The sequence below is a fragment of the Schistosoma haematobium genome, chromosome 4, assembly GCF_000699445.3.
Source record: "Schistosoma haematobium chromosome 4, whole genome shotgun sequence".
Classification (NCBI taxonomy): Eukaryota; Metazoa; Platyhelminthes; class Trematoda; order Strigeidida; family Schistosomatidae; genus Schistosoma; species Schistosoma haematobium.
Window position 1 is genome coordinate 41904263 of NC_067199.1, and position 22205 is coordinate 41926467.

Sequence of the window (22205 nt, forward strand, 5' to 3'; positions counted from 1 at the left end):
GTCATGTATACGAGGGTTTGAATGAGATTAACGAACTCGAACACACCAATACCTGACATCTCAAGCTCCCCTACAAATTGAGGTCTCCTTACTGATTGTTTCTTCTCAAGTAATGCCTTACTTAACTTGAGTCTCCCCTAACATAAGAGAATAAATCTGACGAAGGAAGGCCCACATCAGGCTACGGGAGAATAAATAGTGACCCGATAGTGGCACTAAAAATACCAAACACTCCAGGTCACCCCGACGCAAACTCTCTGCCATAACATAATCATTACACTTCTAGAGACGACTCCCGAGAAACTGCACCTAGAGACACGCACTTTGTCTCGTTAAAAGTTGTCACACTTGGAATTCTCCGATGGCCGAACTGACCGCGTACCCCGTAATGGATAGCTTTGAGAGGTGACTCGACAAACACGCCCACCTCCCTCTTGGACCAGCTGTATCTGATGCATGCCTCATAACTTGTCGTCCGTTATCGTTATTAAATATCAAAAGCTACTTCCTACCTCGTTTATTAGTATAGCCTTCTATAATTACGATTCAACCTCACACTCTCCGCCTTACCGATTAATTCAAATTATAAGATATACAAATCCACAGACAACTGTCAAAGCGACTAGATTTGGTGCCATCAGTTGACTGTGATTCCACACACTAAAAATTACCTAGTGACTGGAACAATACCGAACTAAAGATAATCGAGCGCAAATAAATCAATCGGTTTGTACTAGCCTGCAATAAAGATATTGGATCTTTTCGAACATAACATGCAAACATTACACTCAACTATGCTTAAGAAACACTAGTTGTCTTTTTAATGGGCATGGTAGGGTAGAGTGGTCAAAATATCTAATAACAAACAACTGTTACCGTTAGTTAATACCAGGAATGAACTGTAAAGAATAAAGATAATTAATAGTAGCTCGTCACAAAGATAGTTGGTATGTTGAATAGAATAATTTAAAAATGTGATTGCTTGCCTGCACGTTAAATTAATGGGTAAGTAAACTCGGAAGGAGACATATGGCAATATTGAATGCTTACCTATTTTGTTTTAACCATTGAAACATTTTAATAGGTCATTGTGTAGGGTCGATGCTCTGCCGCATCACTTTTGGTTTGTGAAATATGTATGCGCTTCATGTGAACGTGAAGAAGGCCAATAACTTGAAAAATATCGAAATCTCAGGGAAGAGTGACCCTTACGTCGTTGTCGATTTTCAAGGTATTTAATATTAACGTTGACTTATATATTATATTGTCGTTTTGCGTCATATGATTTTTGTCAAACATATCAAGCTAGTGTTTTAAAGTTTTTAAAAGAGTTGTGAATTATCAGCACATAATACTGAAGTTTTTGGTCTCCCTGTGTCACTTTCTGCTACGACATAAATGGTTGATGAACGTTTGCTTAGGAAGAAAAGCAATTTGTTGTTATTATCTGATAAAGTAGAAGTTGGTACAGCAATTACTTACATCTAGCAATTGTTTTCAGTTGACCTTTCATTTTTATAATGGATGAAAAGGTTTGAAAAACTTTAACAAAATGTATACGCTTTATATTATTTGATTCAAGTTATAAGCTCATTTATACAATCTAAGTTTATTTTTATCCCGTGAAATTAAAAAAAAACTAAAATGTAAAGTCACTGCGGATTGCTTAACTATCACAAATAATGGTCATAAACTTTGGATGACATGCCTCAAAATTTCCTCCAATGGCACTGTTTCACCCATTCTGTATCTTCCCTTTGCCACTGACTCCCAAACCACCTTTATTCCTTTCGTATCTAAACGTTTTTTAATAATACTGATATTACTAGTTATCCTACTACCACAGGATTTGTCTTGATATTTTTGACTCCTGCTGGTGTAGTGGGTTAATGTGAACCGATGTATACCCGTCAGTTTCTGGATTATATGTGACTGGCCGATGGACAGCGAGTTTGAGCAAGCTCTTTCACGTCATAAACATTTCGATAGAATGAAAACAAAATAAAATTTTATGACTAACCTACCAAAACACAGCGTATGTTTTAGTAAATAGTGTCATATAACTCCCGTAATTTCTTGTTTTTAAAAAAAAGTTGGCCTGCCGAATAAATTTGTCATAATCTTCTATTCAACAGTAATCAAATGCACGAAAAAGAAAATATATATCTTGCGTGAATCGTATTTTTAGTATACCTGGGTTAGAAAAAGTTATTTAGAAGCTAAAATATCGGCAAAACTATAGATTTAGAGTTCAGGTGATTTATTAGTCAAAAATAAGCCTTTTAGTAGATTATATTTGTAGAAATGGACGACTTTAGAGTATAAACAAATGGGTACATTGTTTTAATTTTCCGCCGTAATCATCTTCGATTTTAAATTGCTTGAGGTTATACACAAGAAACAGATCAGATAAGATGAGTTTATGATACCTCTGGTTTCTTGACAATCCAATTTTATGGACTGTTTGACAATATAGGATGTGACTCACAATCTATAAATTTTGACAAAACATTAACCCCACTGTACTTTTCTCAATTTTCCTGATCAACTAATATTTGAAATTGAATAGATTTTTTTTAGGTTTCGGGCTATACGCTCTATTTTACTAAAAACCACCATTAATTAATCAACTTACTAGTGGATAGATTACAAATATTTGAATTTGCTTTTATAAGCTACTGAAGGTATCACCATTCTTATCTGACCTTAGCTTTTATAGATAACACTGTACTTCTAAAAATTATGTAAACACAAAGTACAATTAAGTCGGCTTTAGTTAGGTGATGTGATCACAGAATAGTTGTCGGAGTTATTCACTAGGTGGATTTAGCTACTTGTTTAGTAGAGATTTAATTGTTAAGTCATGTAGGTTTTCAAATCTGTATCATATAATAATAGTTTTTATATGATCTCTTACACCTGAATACCGAATAACCGTATCTTTTGCCAAAGTCTTTGCAGATGGATTAGAACAAAAACATTGATTTTGGTTCACTGTAAGACCTTTGTTACAAGTAAACATATCTGTGATACTTTTATTAAGAAATGAACACTAAAGTTCTGCGATTTCGCGTGAAAAGAGAAAAGGCATCATGATAAACCAATGGATGTGCCAAAAATGCAAATTACCGATAAAGAGTTTGGATCTAGGAGGGACTTTTGATCAATAATATATGCATAAACAAAACAGGACAATCAGTAAATCTACATATTACAGTACAGCCCAAGTAAATTATAAATGGTTTCGCATGACGGGACAACGTCCAACTCAATTTAGTTATCACCGTGCTCAGGGGTATTCGATGATTTCATGAGCATAATAAGTAACTGAACTTTTTTAACCAGCATACGCTAACAAATTCGTTGAGTAACATGACATCTTTATCTGAAGGTTTATGACCGAATTCAATCGTTAATCTTAACTACTTGATATTTTCAGCTCTCTTAATTGTCTTAACGTAAACGACTACTTGAAGAGTTTATGTTCAACACGTTTGTAATTCATTTAGCCTGATAACATGGTAAGTTTTTGTTTTAGGGTGGTGTTTTGAATTATATTTTAACTATTATGGCTAGTGGGGATATACACAAAGGAATAAACTAAATTGCTTCGTATTTTAACTTAATATCTATTTTGTCACCTTTTTAGTATTTAGGGAATGACTGCTGTGTAGCATGTTACTTTGTTTTCCCCTGGAAACTAACATAATGACAAAATATGCAGAAGCCACATTCTCTCTCTGCTTGATTTTATTTGGATAAATATTTACTGTTTACAATTTATGATACTTTTATTAGTCCATAACTTCTGAAGCCCTGTCAAACCGATTGCGCTTATCAAGATGATTAGGTTTTTGTGATGACCCACTAAACATTTTGCCTCAATCTTAAACATTTATAATGTGCACATATTTCGGCTAAAGTAGGCTTCCAGAATAGACTTGTTGTGCAAGCTTTTAACGGCCCATAAGTACGCTAAATTGGCAAAATATCTGCTTATAATGATATAATCTTAATGCAAATATGTTTGTAATGTTGGCGAATGGGGCGGCGTTTAAAAACACAAAAATATTTGTATAATTATTTTTACAATGTCACTTTTTGCCACCTGAATTCTTAATCTTACATTTTTGATATCATTTATGAAAACTTCAACCAGTGCACATTTGTAACAACTCCTTAGTTGTCTAAAAATCATTGCGAATTTTCTTTTCAAATAAGATTAATTGGTATAAGTAATTACTCAGATTTCTTCACATGATATCATTTCATAGACAACAGGTAGTAATGGCAGTGAAATTATATGATTGGTGTTTACAAGGCTCATATTTTGCAACTATCACAATCTGAAACGATAAAATATAAGCATTGGCAGTTTTAAAGTAAAAGTTTTGTTTGATGACCACAACCGACACCAAGTTTTAGTAATTTTAGAAAATCGTCCCTTGGATTAGAAGTGGTATCAAATACACTGAATAGATAAAGATAATTATCATCATATCTTAAAAAGCTTCCACCATTCCATGGAACAAATTAGGTTAGGTCCAACATAATGATCTGTATGTTTTACATAAAGCATACATAACATAGAACTGCAGAAAACAATGGTTCTCAGTATATTATTCACTACTATCGTAGTATTTTAAACATGAAAGTTAATCAATCCCGTTAAAAACAAACGAATATTCACTAAACACAACGTTGTGGCGCAGTGAATTACTGGAAAAAGCACTAGACTTTCAACACTCAGCTTACGAGTTCAGTTACAGCAGCCGAGTGGAATAACTGGCTCTTACATGAAAAAAGTATTACATAAAGCCAAGAACATAAAAGTTTGAATGAAAAGTGAATTATCATTATTTATTATTGTTTGTACATAAAGTTGAACATATAGCATTAACAAAGAAAATAGACTTGTTTGGATAATCACTGAAAATCGGTGAGTACTGAATATGTAGGTCATCGTATTTTGCTGATTTTTAATAGTGCACACACACAACCTAGTTCATAAGACCAAATTTACGGCATTCAGGTCGGGCGCGAGTATGATAACTTTAGATCATTGAAAGTGGAATCCAGCTGACTACAGTCAGTAAACAGATTCTCAAAGCTCCCACGAAGATCTATCTTTGGCGTAGTGTCGAACGATGTCAAAAAAGCGACAAATTGATTTCTAATACAAGCGACTGTTAATTGTATTACATTACAACTTGAACTTAGCTGGACAATGTGAATTATCAATATACAACTGAAACGTTTTATTTTCTTTCAATGCAATAATTATCTCATTTTATTTCTATCTATTCTAACGCTGACTTAATCTTTCTTACTGATCATTGCAAAATGAGCGGTTAGTGAATTTTTTGAAGATAGTATTAGCGAGTCATATGCTAGGATGACGTAGCTCTCCTTTGCTCCCCGGTTTTCAGTGGTTGCTTAGCTAAGGTTATTCTTTGGTATAAAACTTTAAGACACAATAATCTTCACAAAGCCCCCATACTAAGTGTTACACAATAACTTAACTTTTTATAAAAAAGTGATAGACACCAACTCATCAGACTTCTCCAGTTTTTTTAATCATTTTAATGACCAAATTCAAGTCTGTACAAGATTCCGAAAAATCAGTGGGCTACAGTGACCAAAATGTAGTTGAACACTTGTTTGTCATAATTATTTTGGCACAAACACTAGAAAGCTTAATAGTTTGTGATGAACAGTTGTTTTGATTGAAAACGGAACAACAATAACATCATTATTAGGATACGAAACTATGTTCTAATCTTATATCAGTGCATTCTAGTGGATTTTTATATTTCACAGCGATTGATGCATCATTAATAGTTATATATATTAAAATGTGATAACTGCTAAGATTGTTAAATCTGAAGATAGCTTACATTATGTACAAACATTGGGTATAAAACCTTTGAAAATAAAAGAGCCTTGAGTGGCTGTTTCATCACAGTATGAAACTCAACTCTATACATCTATGACTGTCAGAGACCGAATATAAGACAGAGATCGTACAACAAGTTCTCTGTCTTTAGAACACCTAATTTGATCACAATAGTTTATATTTTCAACTTCAGCCAAATATATCTAGACGATATCCTTGTTTAAAAATGTGCTTGACAGTCAGAAACGACTCAATACTAAAAATTCCACTCCACTTAGAAATGCATTTAAGCAATTTTTTACGAAAAAATTTTTCTTTGATAAAAAGCCAAGCTTCGTATCTAATAATTCACCTAGGGTGAAGCTCGTAATTCTTTTGGATTGAATCGCCCACTTGAATCCAGTTCACTGGGATACTGATGACTTATAGTTAGATTGAATCACACATTTTAGGCTTCATTATCATAGTAGTTGTAAAATTCAGTCAGTGACTGTTTATCATCGAGTTGCGAAGATTCCTTGTCAGTCGTGTAAAGGAAATCCTTGTTGTGTAACTTTGTATTATGTTGTAGAAATGTTTGTGTTGCATTCTAGTTAGCAAAGAATTTGATGTTTCTTTGAAAAGCAATGATTTTGTGCCAAGGTGGCCGATCTCGAAATGTTTGATTTCTCGACGCTTTTAACAGAATATCCGTTCATTCAGATAAGCTGTGTTCTTTCATAAATAATCATTTTCAGCTGTTTCCACCAGTATCCTAAAACGGATCGCTTAAGACTCATGGTAATCTACAAAATTGGCACAACGGGCATTTTTTCAAAAACCAACAGGAACAAAAATATAGTTATGTTGATAAAATTATCTACATTGTACAACGAGTATAACAGGGTGAACTTAACATTGAGAAAATTACAAAATCGAGAATCATGCTTGCAATATGAACTTTTCGAGAAGCCGCGATATAGCTTGTAGCTATAAGCGAAATACATATTTCCGGATTGTTGGTAATGGATAAATTATTGGTTACTAAAGCATTAGACGCTGAGCTTGAGTCTCAGTATATAAACCTCAACGACACTAAGATGAAGGTACATTCAACTAGGAATTTGCAGATAGTAAAATACTTCTCCTGGTTTTCCATGTTTATTAAGTACTTTTTAGTTTGCCTATAATTAATTACCATCGGACACTAACTTAATGGTTCTGGTGACTAAGCGTTCTCATCGATACCCAAAGGTTTTGGATTCTCTTCCTCGTGGGGTCGTGAGTCCACAACACTGCATAATCGTGCACTAGGATTAAACAGTTGCCTAATAATTTCCGGTTTTCAATGTTGAGTCAACTGAGATCAATTCATTATGGATACCATTTACATTTATCTGATTAACTGGATGAGTTAATTATCTCCTGTAAACCCCTCTAATGCCTGGTTTGCGTATATGCGTGTTGTGCTCACTCATAAATTAGCAACTTAATAACTCTTCTGACAACAATATGTCAGTTTATGAATGATAGATTTTCGACAACTTGTATAATATTCAGTTTACTATATAAAACCATTCTCCATCTTATTTATTTAATAGTTAATTGTAAATTCTAGCTGATCTAATGTAAATTATGATCACTGAATCATCTTTTAAATAATACTCATCCTAACACGGAGATTTAGACTGGAAACTATAAACGGTGGACTATATTCAGTTCACATCGAAAAAAAGTTGATATACATCAAAAATACATAGCAGTAAATCAGTATGAGATGTCCCAAATTTATTTGTTACATGAGCAATACTTTTTAAATACAAGTTTATATAAAGTTTATCAAATTGTAAATTGAATTATTAAACATGATTATTCCTGTTCATTGTACTTGATCTATCAATAAAGATATTGTTATTGATAAAATCAGGACATTGCAGTAAAAATGAATAATTGAATAATTTTCTTTAATACTTCTTTTGTGTGTTGTGTTATTTTGTTATAAAAACAAGTAAACAAAGATGAAAGTGTAAAATTTGTTGTTAAATAACTCTGGGATATATTATTATATGCGTATTGATTGTCTGTATTTGTTTGAAAAGAATAAGTGGCCAAATAAATAAAAATTTAAGAAAAATAATTACTGACAGATTCAACGTTTACTTGTTTTGGTGAATATCAAATTGTTGATAAATTTTTCCTGAAATGTGAATTTTCGAATTAATCAGACCATATTACAAATTGATCTATAGAATCTCATTAGCAATAATGATTAGACAAGTGGGATATCGGTCACTACTGGGTGATCAATTGATGTAAATATATGTCATACAAGAGATTACTTATTTGCTAGTAGCATTTTGAACCAAAGATGGTTGAAGCAGGGATCGTCATTAACCTCAAAACTGAAACTACTCTTTGCTGGCAAGAATCAACTATTACGAAGTATTGGTTCAGAGTTTTCTCTCGATTACCTCCGTTCATCCAACATAGCATCAATAATTATAGTCAAAAGCCTATTTATACTGTAGTTTTTATCTATTCGAAGATCCCCATTTAAACGTCAAAGATACAATGTATGCAAAAGAAAATTTCAGTTAAAAAAGTGTCCACTCACACAGTACTTTTAATTTTCGACATTTTATAGAGATATACATTGTTGATATAATTCAGTAGCTAAGTACTTGAATTTTAGGAATACATTTTGTGCATGAAGATTAGTGATACTATTTGATTGTTCAAATAGAATTGAAAGACAAACCTAACGGTGAAATACCTCACTTCAATTGGTTTTTTACCAAACCTCCACACTAATGTATATGTGATTTACAATGATGAAATACTGATAATCGAACAGTAGAGTTAAATAATAATGTTGTAATTTCATAAATAATTATGAAAGTAACATCGAATGCGTAACTAAATAATTGAAAGAGGGAAGATAAAGTACTCGGAATACTTGAAGTGATTATTAGTGATAATTGAAAACAAGCACATCGACAGTTACCAGATTGGATATTTTATAATAAAATGAACAGGCTATTTTGGTGAATTATGCAAATTATGAACTGCATCCGTAGCTTGATGACTGAAAATATAGTACCTTAACAACGAAGTCACACCTCTATAGTTGTGTATACTACCAGTCTGTTTTTCATTAGATAATTCAAAGATACATTTACGAACAAAAAGCTGTTGGCTTTTTTGCTGTTGTCTTTCATTTTTATTGAATTACTCTCAGTTTGATGTATATGATTAATATAAGCATATTGTGAATGTAAATGGTCAAAATCCTAACATTTATGATTGATGTCCACTTAAAAATCCTAATAAGTAAAATTTCCTCCTCATCGAAAAATATCATTCTGTTAACCTTAACACCTCCCATAGCTTCTATAGCTTCATAGCATACATACAATTGAGTTCAAGACACCGATTTAAGTTAATTCACCTTATCATTTGGTTCATCATTAAATCTTTTATAGTCATATTGAAAGCTTTCAGATATTTTGTGATTAACTGAAACCAGTGAGTAATTTTGCACGATATAGAGTAGCCAATATCGGTTGAAATTTGTTTTTATTCAGATCCCTACTAATTTGCACTGAATTACTACAGCGATCTTCAGTTTTATCCTTGATAATTAAGTAAAAAACGTTCCTAGTTGAATTTTTTCATAAGTATCAAATTGAATTCTATCCTCTGAAGTCTGTTTGATACGTATTTTAGTTTGATTTTATGAGCAAATAACATGTACAAACTTGTCAGTCATACCTATTAGGTTTATCAAACCCATATACCAACTGCAAAATATTTTATGTAACAATGCAAATCAACTAATCAACAAACAATTACCACATATTTTTATGTACCTATTTTCCATGTTTTTAGGACAAAAACAGAAAACAAAAGTTATTGATGACGATTTAAATCCGATATGGAACGAGGTAGATAATAATTACTCCACAAAATTAAACATTCAATCAAACTCATTTTTGTATCAAATAGGAAATAATAATCGATTTAAAAGGAAAGCCTTTAGCTGCTTCCGACAACGTATTGATCAAAGTAATGGATTTCGACAAAGTTACACCAGACAAGTAAGCAATATATATATATATATATGGATGATAAATCTTATGGATATTTATAACCCGTTACCGAATAAGTTATATTGATCGTTTTGACATGACACTGTTTTCAAAAACTCCAAGGAGTAAGAAGCCGTCATTTAATAGATAAAGTTGGGAAATGAAAAACCTTGATTAAAAACCAACTGCGTCTGTCATAGACAGTACATTAAATTTAGTTGTCGGTTACTTTAGAAAGGAGTTTCAGAATGTTTTCTCACTCGTTTTCAAGTGATATTAGTTCAAAAATGGTCTCCATATTCTACGGTTTTATAACTCTCATATGCACCATAGATAACACCATCAGCAAAATCATTACCTATGTTATGTCTTGTACGGTCTGTCTGTGACGTAAGCATAAACCTAAAACTGTTTTATTCTAGTAAACGATTTATGACGTGGACGTGAACAAAACTGTCTCTTTTTACCATTTGTCTGTATTTAAACTGATTTCTCAGATCAGCATTTCTGTCGTCCTAAACAAATTGATGTAATTAAGCTGGCTCCACAAACGGTTGTGGTTAAACATCAAATCGCGGTAGATTCATGTTTGTATGTTACTTTGAGAGTTCAATCTATTGACAATTAACTGGTTGAACCCATAAGATTTTTGAGATTGCAGTAATTAAATAAGTTATCATCAGCAACATTTCAGTTTTGTCCTGAGGAATGAAGATAAACTGTTTGTACAATATATTATATTTTTATTTAGATTCATGGGACAAGCGTTGATTCCGTTACATTGTGTTTTGTCAACAACAGCTGAAGTACCTATTTGTGTGGTACTACAGAATAAAAAACATCAAGATACCATGGTAAGTTGTTAAGAATCACAAAAGTCCTTTTTTTTTCTGTATGATTACATTTTTACTTGAATTCGATGCGATGGTTAAATGATCCGTAGACGCTCAATTCTGAAGCATCACACTTTGAATGTGGAAATCACTTCGTGGCCTGCTCAAACATCTGTGTTATCTATTTTTCCATTGTTAAAAGCTTATAGCAAAGTTTTACACTTGCTTTAAATAACTACTTATATGTCCTAACTTCATATACTCATCTGCTCTTATAAAGTGACTGTAACCCACTATAAAATCATTTACTCAAAAATGTAAACATAACTGCGACCATCGTAGGTACATTTTCCCCATTGTTTATTAGATAGAGAGACGAAGAGTTACAATGAAATCGATACATCATATATATTACGCAATAGAAAAAGGTACCAGAGGTGAAACACTGGTTGAAAACATTTGTAGATGAAAATAACTAAAACACAATTATTACTATAAAACTTTCTTCACTGGCAAATTCAAAGAATATAAGATAGGAAATTGTTATGTTATTCTGAGTAGTTAAGTGTTAAGCATTCTGCTGAAATTTCATTCGTAAGTTCTAGTACTGTAGACAAAGTTGAGATGACTAACAAAAAGTGAAGTAAAAGCGGTTAGTCTGAGTCTTTGATTGTCTGTGTTGATCAATCGTTTACTGTTTGACACATCATAGTATTTTTGAATGAATATTTTTCTATTCTAATTACGACTTCATTTAATTTATTCTAGATGGAGCAAAAGATTTTGAGGTAGGGATTGTGATTTAAAGAATTTGCATTCATGGAATTCTGGTGATATATCACCTTTAACAGGCTTTAAAAAAGTCAGAGTAATAGATAGTTTAGGATTATACCAATGCATTTCATATGCAAACTAATTTCTTTAAATATATAAAACTAACTATTTTCACATGTTCTATATGATTATAGCCTCTCTATCTTATTTACACTTCTACATAAATTGAACTTGTATTAGAATGCATTTAAAAAAATACATTTGTAAAACATTTTATGGATAAATTTAATGAGTATATGGGACACAGTTGATGAAATGAATTTGCTTAATCTTCTCCTATGAATTTTTTATTATTTTATTACATCATAATAGTTGTAATTCCTTTATTTTATACAGTGATTTTGTTGATTAGTGGTGGTATATATATCTCCTGAAATATTTCAAAACCATTTCTTTCTCTCTGTGCTACTATGATATTAAGGAATTCGAACCAATATAAGCATTTTACTCAGGGACAACGTTTTCTTACAACTAACTGAGAATGCATATAACTTTTTCTATTCTTGGGTAAAAATACGGTTATAATTATTTTCTATCATTATTATAAGTGTTCATTATAAGTTAAATATTTCAACTAATACTATCTTGCTCATAATGGGGAAAATGTTTTTAGTGGTTTAACAACTTTTGTAAAGATTTCCTACAAATCAATAGAAATTTCCATCACAAATTGCTTTTAATTGAAAAACCAGGGTAAACCAGTAGTTTAATTGAATGTTGTCTTGGAATAGTCATCAATATAATCCAACGTTCTATGTTGAAGTAAACCAAGGACTGTTATTCTTTACTAACTTATAACAGTTTTAAAATCTGGTACTGAAAAACTCTTGTGTTCTAGATTTTTGAACTGCTCATCGATGCACTCCCACAACCCCGTAAGAAACTAAAACTATGACCTGCATGTTTTGCACTAGTTGTTCCGCTTTAAGTAATGCCAACTAAACCACCGGGGAATCACACCAACTGAAATCGACAAAGCCATAGTGCTTGTAACGATATTTGAAAGCCCTAGGTTTGTTGAGGTTGAAGAACATGGGTGTCCTCTGGTCAGGTCTCTTAAACTAAAAGAAAGCATTTAGCTAGTACTCTGATTTTCAATGATTTGCTGACTAATATCTGTATCAAAGCTAAAGAAAGTACCTGTAAATGGTTTTAAGAAATACTGTGCATGTACACTGAAGGTACGTAAAATGTTAGCTTACCAGTTATCAATATGATGTAACTTTGACTAATTATGAAAATATTATCATTATTATTATTATTATTATTGATGAGTTTATCACATTTTAAATATTTTTATGATTTAGGAGTTTTTCATACTTCCGGTGTTTTTAAATTAGATAAAATTTTTCAACATAGAGCACGATAACAACAAATGATAATCCATAATTATTAACATTATAAATACAATGATTATTGAACTAGTCAAATCTTCACAAAAGAATTAAGTGATGACTAGCAAATTAGTTAAAAGGATTTTGTAAAATGTTTTCATAATTAACATTATGATAATCGTTTTTGTTGAAGTAAGTAATTACTTTAGAGAAATAATTATCGATTGACTACTGACCTGAAGTTGTAATAAAGTAATCAGTGACTAGATATATCTACCTATCTATTTGTTATATATATATATTCAATGCAACCAAACACCTACAAGTGGGAAAATCCATTTTCAGCACAAATGTAAACAAATGTGGAACTTACAAGTTCGTAGAGTTATAAGTCAATATACATTTGCGAAGCATAAACATGTACTTCGATTTGATGTTTGTCTAGAAATGATGTCAATCTTTGACATTAAAATATAAAGTATCAGTAATGTTGTCAACTTACATAAAACAATTTCAACAGACTGTTAAGGTGATATAAAATACTCATGCAGTCAATGTGAGTATAGTTTAGTAGCCAATACTGCAAAAGAATGATCCAATGGAACGGATTAAATATTTACCAGTTACTTTCGTATTGTTGAGATAAAAAGTTTACCAAATATAATATAAGTATACAAAAAGACTTGGATTTCAATTTGCCATAGCTGTTATACCACAATTCAGAAGGACAAGGATTTTTACTGAATTTCAGTATTGTGAAACAGTATGTTATTTTAGCAAACTGATGAGAAAAAAGTTGATTTATGTACATGTTTAGTTTCGATTGAGTGTTCTTTCTATTTGATGAAATCCAGTTTGTTATTTACCGCCAATTTACACCGTACACGCGGCGACTGAATTTAAATATCTAGTCAACAACCAGACAAACATGGTGACCCAGAGATCTTAAGTTTGAATCCTACTCCAATCATTCCCACTGATTGCTAAGGCCTTAATACATCGTTTATTTATTGGCTGTGATGAATATTTTTGTAGTACATAATTGATTAGTTCATTGTTACAGAACTGAAAATTCATGATTTTTATTTTGGTTTGATTTAGCTAATACACGAGGTTAATAATAATCTACTGAGGAACAGGCAGTTTATTTATTTGAAACTGTCAAGCCCAACCTTGGTATTGGTACCTATAAAGAATGTCATCTTTGTCTAGTCATTAGAGTTGATCGAATTCTATGGATGAAGCAGCAATTTGGCTTTTGATCTAAGTAACTCGATTTGTATTCGGTAGGAAATTTTGAACTTAAGTTTCATGTTAGTTTGCACTCGTCATTCAGACCAACCTTAAATCATAATGTTACTTGTACGATTTTCACTCATGTCACCCAAGCTCATTATCATTGAGCCATTCGGGCCACTGCTGATATTCCATAGAACTTGTAGAACTTAAGGGTAGATGTAGCCCTGGTTACTACCAGATGATCTTTCGCCTTATAACGCAAATAGGTTTGAGCATGATATCAGACATCACAATTTACACTAGTTGGAATACATTTTTCTTCAGTATCTAGAGAATATTACGATATTAAATGATCAGAGACTATCGTTAAGAATACAAAGTTGAACCTAGTCTACTAACGAGAAAGTTATCATCAGCAAAACATACCTATAATTTTAAAAGAACTTATGCACCGGATCATATTCGAACCTGCTTCACTTAGTATAACAGTGAATGATATTATCGGTGAACTATACGGTCCCTGGATTATATAAGAAAATTTATAGCGTAACAATGATTTTTGTGATGGCTAATAGAACAAATCCAGACTTGACATTAATTTTTTTAATAGTTAACTACATACTGAAACGTTATTGCATTTCTTGCCTTCAGTTTTACTACAATATGTTTATTGCATTAATTAGTAACTCTTAGTAAAGAACAGCTTTAATTATCTGTAAACCGACTAAGATAATTCAATTAAGAAAAATTACTCAATAATAACCTTTCATTGAAGGGTTACAAACAGATAGTTTCTATCTGTTTTTCTAAATAAACTTATCTTATTTTTAAAATTATAATTAATATGGTTGATTTTAAATGATGTCAAGGTGACTACTACTGTATTCATAAATTTTTGTTTTAATTAGTCATAAGAAAAAAAATACACTGTGGTTTATAAATTTTATTCAGTGTAATATCTGATACACTAGGTAGACATATATGTTCACATTTATGTAGCAACATAATTTTTATTAGATACATTCTTTAATGGAGCTGATAACAATAGGTTGAGAAAAAATCCCTTTAAGATCTGTCTTCTTTATTAGAGTTGATTCATTATACTATTTAAGTAGGCTAGAGGATTTCAAGGTGATTTTTCCACCAAAAGAAATACGTTTATATTCAACAATTGGAGATTAGTTGAGGGGAAGTAGGGAATTCTGTTTCATGTCGGTTGACATTTGTTATGAAAGTATATTTACGGGATTGTAGGAATTGATGTTCTATATATTTCTTAAAGCAGAGATTTGAGAATGTATCGCCGCTTCCCTATGTCAAAGAAATTAATACTAAGTTATTTGCATCACATTCAGCTTCCTTATATTTTCTTTCAACTAATCATCATCAAATAAGGTTCACTGAGATGTAGAACCTCTATGAATATACAAATATCATATTTAAAGTGATTATTGCGGGCAGAGACGAGAACAGCTAATCACGTCAATATGGTAATAAAAATCATAATACTAAAACATTTAACGTAAGTAATATATAAAAGGTTGTAAATCTCTCATTGTCTGTAATTAAAGTGTATGCAGTTATTAAACTAACAATTGATAATAAACTGAATGAAGTGAAACAATTAAAAATAAAATATTTATTTTCGGGTTGTAAAACATTGAAAAATAGCGGTCACTAGACAACTATATTATCTCCATTTTTCATTCCTCAACAATGTATATTCACGACCTGATCAGTGATTCCAAGGTTTCACTGTTTGTACGTCACTTACAGACCAGTAAGCTATGACCGGATATAGTATCACTATTGATACCTGTATAACTTACCGATATGATTGATGGGTTATCACTTTTTACTGGAACTCTATTAATTTGTCCCATAGTTACTCACTGATTAGGGCAAATGAGCATCGTTGTACTCATTCGTTTATGCAGACTAAATCGATTTCAAAACCGCTCTCGTCACAGACTTACATCATTTTGATAAACTATTAATGCAAATATAACTCATTTCAACTTTATTACATTCATATATAGTGGCATAGTGTTAACCAACATCTTATTATTTAGTTTTTAACATTATTCGAATTATATAAATCAACTAATAAAAAAATATATATGTCTAGTCAGTCTTAGTTACCGGTTGCCTTAAACCCTCGAATACATTTCATAATTAATAATATTATACTTCTTCTGCCATAACTCATTCGATTACAAAGAGAATAATACGTCTTTTAGTGAGTTCATTAACAAATTTCGACCTCATGCATATAGAAAATTTAAAATGTTCTGCAGTATAAAGATTCATTAAAATATATTTATCAACTAACATTAATCAACATCAGACAGTTTTGATTCAGTTTCTCCTTCCTTCCTTTTGCCTTTTTGTTTTGCAAATATGTAAACATTTTTTTGCAGAAAGAAAGTTTTTCAGTGAGACTAGTCAGATTTAAGATAACAGGTTTTGGATTTTGGAGTGAAATTCATTCATCCATTTGGCTAAATAGCATTTCAGCATTATAGCTCATGTCAGTTCGTGATGAAAACTCTTACTCTAAGTCCCAACCCCAACGTCCGACTGTAAATCCTGATCCATTCCTCACACCAATCTATAACCCTCTTCTAACCCTAGTAAGTAGGTGGACATTCTGAAGGTCACTTTGGCGTCGCTCAAAGGTTGTCCATAAATTAAACCCTCCATATAATTTTCTGAGTACTAATTGAATTCTATATCAACGAGATAATTTCTTAAACGCTTCGATACTATAAACAGGTTTGGATGTACGTAGTATATATCACGGGGTAACTTTATCTTTGGGTAACTGAAGGTAGTTTAGACTTATTACGTCTTTGTTTAGAACTCGTCACCACTGCTCGTGTATACGTTCATCGGAGATCGAACGTAGACCCTTCAAAAATCATGCATGTTATTTTCTTTTAGACCACTGATTTGGGATCCAGTGGTTTATATGTTCAACCTGCTGGCAGAAGTTTTCTCACAACAAAATATGCTATGAATACGGTTAGAGTCTACTCATCAACTTATGGAATGTGCTAACTTTTGATCTGTGATATTTGATAAAAATCAGACTGAGATGCTTAGGTCTTTGGGACGCTCAAAATGATCGTTGTTAAAATCAGTCAGTGAAATGACTCTATAAGAAATGACAGTGATAAAGATACGGTTACCCTTTAGTTTATTTGTTAACTGTTCATTTTTTCTTTATTAACTAGTGTTTCTTGTTCCTTCCTATGCTATTGATTAAAAGCCCCACTACCATGGTTTCTTGTCAGTCTAAATCTCCACATAGAGCTAATTTAGCTCTTAATATTGTGTGGTATATGACACAGCATGCAGTCAGTCATACGCAATATAGAACATAGAATATATCTGCACAGGTTCAAGTCACTGCACTCCATTAATACAATGAGGTGCAATTGTCAGGGCAAACCGTGTATTAGTAGAGGTAATAACAATATCAGTGGTTTCAGAAAAGATTAGGCATCGTAAAGACTTTTTCAAAAGAATATACAGATTAACAGAATAAAGGTGATTTCGAAACTTAGACTGTAAATGTAAATAAATAGTGAATGCATCTTGTAGACGATCCCGAGCTATGTCAGTAACAGTCTCCAACAATTGATTACGGCAATTAATCTGACTCCAACTAATTTATCTGCATCTACCTACGCCGCTCAGTCCAATAATCTGTGTCTTTATGGTCTGGTTTCACTTCTTGGTTTTACCTCCTCTAGCATTCTCTCAACCTACTCTTGCACCAGCCATTATTGGGCGTCTACGTATTCAGTGAGTGGATACGCTTAACACATATCCTAACCATATCAATCGATCCCCCATCCTTACTTAGTGCCATGTTTGCAAGCTAAGGATTGCGGAGTCATCCTTTACTCGGTAGATGGCCATATTGTCCACATCACATTTCACGTAAGCTGGTAAGAGTCAATACAGCTTTATGAATCAGTGTCCAGATTTATCTAACACAAATTTATCAGTGCTGATAAAACTTTCGAGATTAATAACGTGTTTAACAATCTCAACTACTTTGCTCCCTGTCACTACTTAAGACGTTGACTTCGTAATATTTATTGGACACTAGTAAGAACCAAGTGGTTGAAAATTTAGAACCCATCGAAGATTCTTGTGTAAACATTTCGCTGATAAAACACTCAGTGGTTAAGTATCTGTTTACAAATTTGAATGACCTCATGAGTTATTATTTTTCTGGAAAATCAGGTTCTATCTTGCTGGTACGTTTGGCTAATTCTGAGTAAATTATCTATTTTTTTTAATTGAACATATAAATATTGCTACGAACGTGGAGTAAAATAAACAGGCATCCTACTTGTAAGGAAATGTACTTATGAAACGATAGAGGAAGACATGTGTTTATAATTAGAGACAAATAAATGGACAGAAATGAGTGAACTCAAGTAGTTTAAAATTGGAGAAACGGTTCAGTTAAAAATACAATCACGAGAAACCCTTCCAGGTAAATAAATTTCATTTTTATGAAAAAAGTAAGAAAAACTACAGCTAGGGTTCAAATGGCCACCGTTCTGAAACGTTTCTGGCAACATTTCGAGCCGCTGAGTTGCACCATTTCTAAGACTGCAATCAGGGTGTCATGATGGACCTACTGATGCCAGTTCTATACACCTTTCTTTAATATCACGGCTTCATCTCATAAACTACCCATCTCCTACTTTTCCACTCAGTCTCAGCTTCGGGGAACCATACAAAATGTGGAGGTTCCTGAGATGATATTGATGCGATATGTTGAGGCCACCGAAACCGGTGTTTCAATTGAGTTGTCGTCACTGTTTCCGAGCACGCATTGCTGAACCTCAGCATTACTAACATGCTGTTGCCACTGAACTTCAGCAATCCTTCAGAGATAGCTATGATCAGACAGTCACCAAACATCATGGCCTCTTCGAGTCCAGGTTTCGCAAACCCAGGGTAAGAGTGCTCACACCGGCACTTTGTAGACTTGAATCTTTACATATAGGCTTGCACCATAGCTGCACTAAAGATAGTCCAGATTGGCATTCACCATACATAGACTGATCTGATCAATCACACCACCACCAGGACACACATACGTAGATACAGGAACTTTTCGACTACTAACAGATGATCACCAAGAGTGGGTGCAGGTTTAGGTTCCTGTCAGTCTTAAAATAGAAAAATGCCCTTAGGAGGGACAGTGCATGCCATACTTACGTACACTGATCGCCAACTTACTAAGTGTAATTTGTATGGTTTGGGTATTAATTGCATACTGAAGATCCAAAGGTTTCTTCATGTAAAGGATCCCCACAGCTATTTAACTCGATCTAAGCTGCCTCTAAAGTGTCATCGGTGACAAAGTTGAAGAGGAATGGTAAGATTGGGCAATCGTGCCCAACCGCATTGGTGAAACAAATCAGTGGGGGGAAGTGGTTGTATTTTCTTACCCAGACTGATACTTTTATATCCAGAGCCATCTAGATGTTAGTAGACTTCTCAGATACCGTTCTTCAACAGACAATCTCAGGGCACTCCTGTTCAACGAATCGAAGGCCGATTCGATATCAGGAGACACAACGATTGTTGATGTGCATTGAATATAGCAAGCGTAGAGATGTGAACATTGCATCCAAAACTTGGCCAAAAACTAGGCTGTTCCTCGCGAATCAGTCGCGTGCTTTGAACGATCGGCGCATCATGACGGGAGCGAATAGTCTGGGCAGTCGTAAGTAGACTTAAGCCAGTGATAAGTGTTGCTTATATGATGTAGACCTTTTCAAAAATGAGAATGATTGTCACTTTATACCATGACGTTGGAACACCCTTTAATATCCGTATTTCTAAAACAAACAAATCAGTTTTCTTTCCATGAGTTTGCCACCATCCTTGAAATGTGTCAGGGGGATATCCATTAGGCTTAGTGATTAATGTCGCTTCAATAATCACTGTTTTCTGACATATTCCTCCTCTTTAGATTGGTTGGTCATCACTGGCCATGAAGGACAGGATACTTTGATGGAAGCTGGTTGGGCAGTAGAAAAGCTGCCTTGGTCCTCGAAGAACTCTACCCTACGTCCGAAACTTTATGTGATATTGATTTCCATCTCATTATCTTCACAGAATGTCTTGCACTGGACTGTCTTTATCGATGCTGCTTTCAGTCCGACCACTAAGTTTCTCTGTATTTACCTGAATTAAGGATAATTCCTTGACTTTATAATCTATGTATGTCATCAAACTCGCTATCAGTCAGAGTAATTGTAAGGAGCCTACTTTAGCAATGCCTATAAGCCAGGGGTTTCACAAGACTGCAAGCAATTTTACTAAATGATTTCATGGCGTCATGAAAACGCGACTCAAATACACTAGCCAGTAAGCTGATAGCTAGACTAGAACTAAGGTCGATCGCAGCCACAATCAATTTATCTACATCGCTTTATTTAGGACAAGATGCTTGATGACCGCAAAAACGTAGGTTGAGATTGATGCAAACCAGGTTATGGTCAAATTCCAGGTCAGTAATTCGAAAAGAGTTGTTTCCATGTACAACGCTAAATGCAGCTGACCTGAGCCTGATCAATCCAAGTCCGAGTTGGTATTGATAAAGGTGGGTGCCAAAAGTCGGTGCTAATCAGAAACAGGTTGGATTTGAGGATAGCTGCAGGAGACAGTTACTGCTATTTGATTACTTGATTACTTAAATTTTAACTCATGCACCCAGATCTCTGACTAGCACTACGATATTTGTCAATCACTCTTTCTTGAGATCATCTAAGTGGCGGTAAAATTAATCGTTGATTTGATTCGGTGTGAAATTAGTCAGGACGTAAGCACAGTTAAAAAAATCTGTCATTTTTTGACCGATTTCATACCTTGGTTGAGATTTCTAATGTAATAGCGTGTTAACCAATGTTAACAGGGGTGGTTAGTGTTACACTGATGCCAGCAAAATCGGGTGAAAGTGGTACAGAGTCGCCAAGAAGATGAATATGAAGCAAGCTTTTCGAATTAACATAAAAAAGGAAGTTTGTTATACTTTACTAGAGTATTGAATACGCGTCACGGATATACCGTTAATATCGATATTGACTTTCTAAAGACACAACTAGATGTATCTTTTCTAAATTGATATCTATAACTGCTATCTTTAGTGATTAAGGTAAGCTATTAAACGTTCAAATAACTGAGTGAACTGTCTTACGATTCTTGGTTACACAATTTAACATAAAGCCAAATAAATTTTAAGATTAATTCATTCAACAAGACAGTATTTGTGTTAAGACTGATTTAAAAAATAACAACTAGATTTTTATTCATCATATTGGGTTGGTGATAATTTATCGAATTATATTCACTAAACTGTCCTTTTACCTGATCAGCTGATAACATACGAAACCTGACAAAACATTTAATTCAAAAACGATATTTATTACAGTAATTATTATATATATATATCATGCAAAGTCACTGATTATTCTCAGTAAGATTAGGGTGTTAATATACAAAACACTGGTGAAATCGATTAGATATATGTAGTTCAATGTGCAGTGCTTCTCAAAAGATATGATTTATTATTCTAACACAGGCTTAGAGTTCTTTACGTTCAAGAAACCAATAGATGATTCAAGTGTAGGGTATTCATCAAAACAAATAGTTGAAATTTTTTTACACATATCGAATGAGCTATACCGGATAACACGGTCATAGATCTGAAGAAAACGGAAGACTAAGAATCAGTTGATTAAATCAATGGCTGTTCGTTTGAGTTGTGTCACGAATTACAAACTTTGTGATTAGATTCCACACCACAGTCTGAGATGTGATGTGACCTGTTTCAATATCGGTTGTATTGACTCAAATACATTCATTTTCTACTTACTCATAAATCTGGAGGCTTTTCTGAAATACTTTTATTTTCACAATCTTCTATGTTATTTCGTACCATGTTTTAATGAATTTACCTTTCTAT

At 33.0% G+C, this 22205-nt stretch overlaps 1 protein-coding gene across 3 annotated transcripts in view; it reads left to right on the forward strand.

Annotated features, from left to right (window-relative positions):
* Window positions 1-1089: 1089 nt before the first annotated feature.
* Window positions 1090-22205, forward strand: part of MS3_00008110 (uncharacterized protein) — a gene marked incomplete at its 5' end in the record, with an annotated part of 110369 nt that continues 89253 nt past the window's right edge. The window contains 4 exons of one of the 3 annotated variants that reach the window (XM_051216457.1): window positions 1090-1231; window positions 9764-9819; window positions 9881-9972; window positions 10715-10817. In XM_051216457.1, the coding sequence (XP_051067047.1) occupies window positions 1135-1231; window positions 9764-9819; window positions 9881-9972; window positions 10715-10817 (348 nt within the window). Of the gene's footprint in view, window positions 1232-9763; window positions 9973-10714; window positions 10818-11564; window positions 12301-22205 lie in introns of those variants that run through there. The other 2 variants (XM_051216458.1, XM_035733046.2) reach the window with 2 other exon arrangements.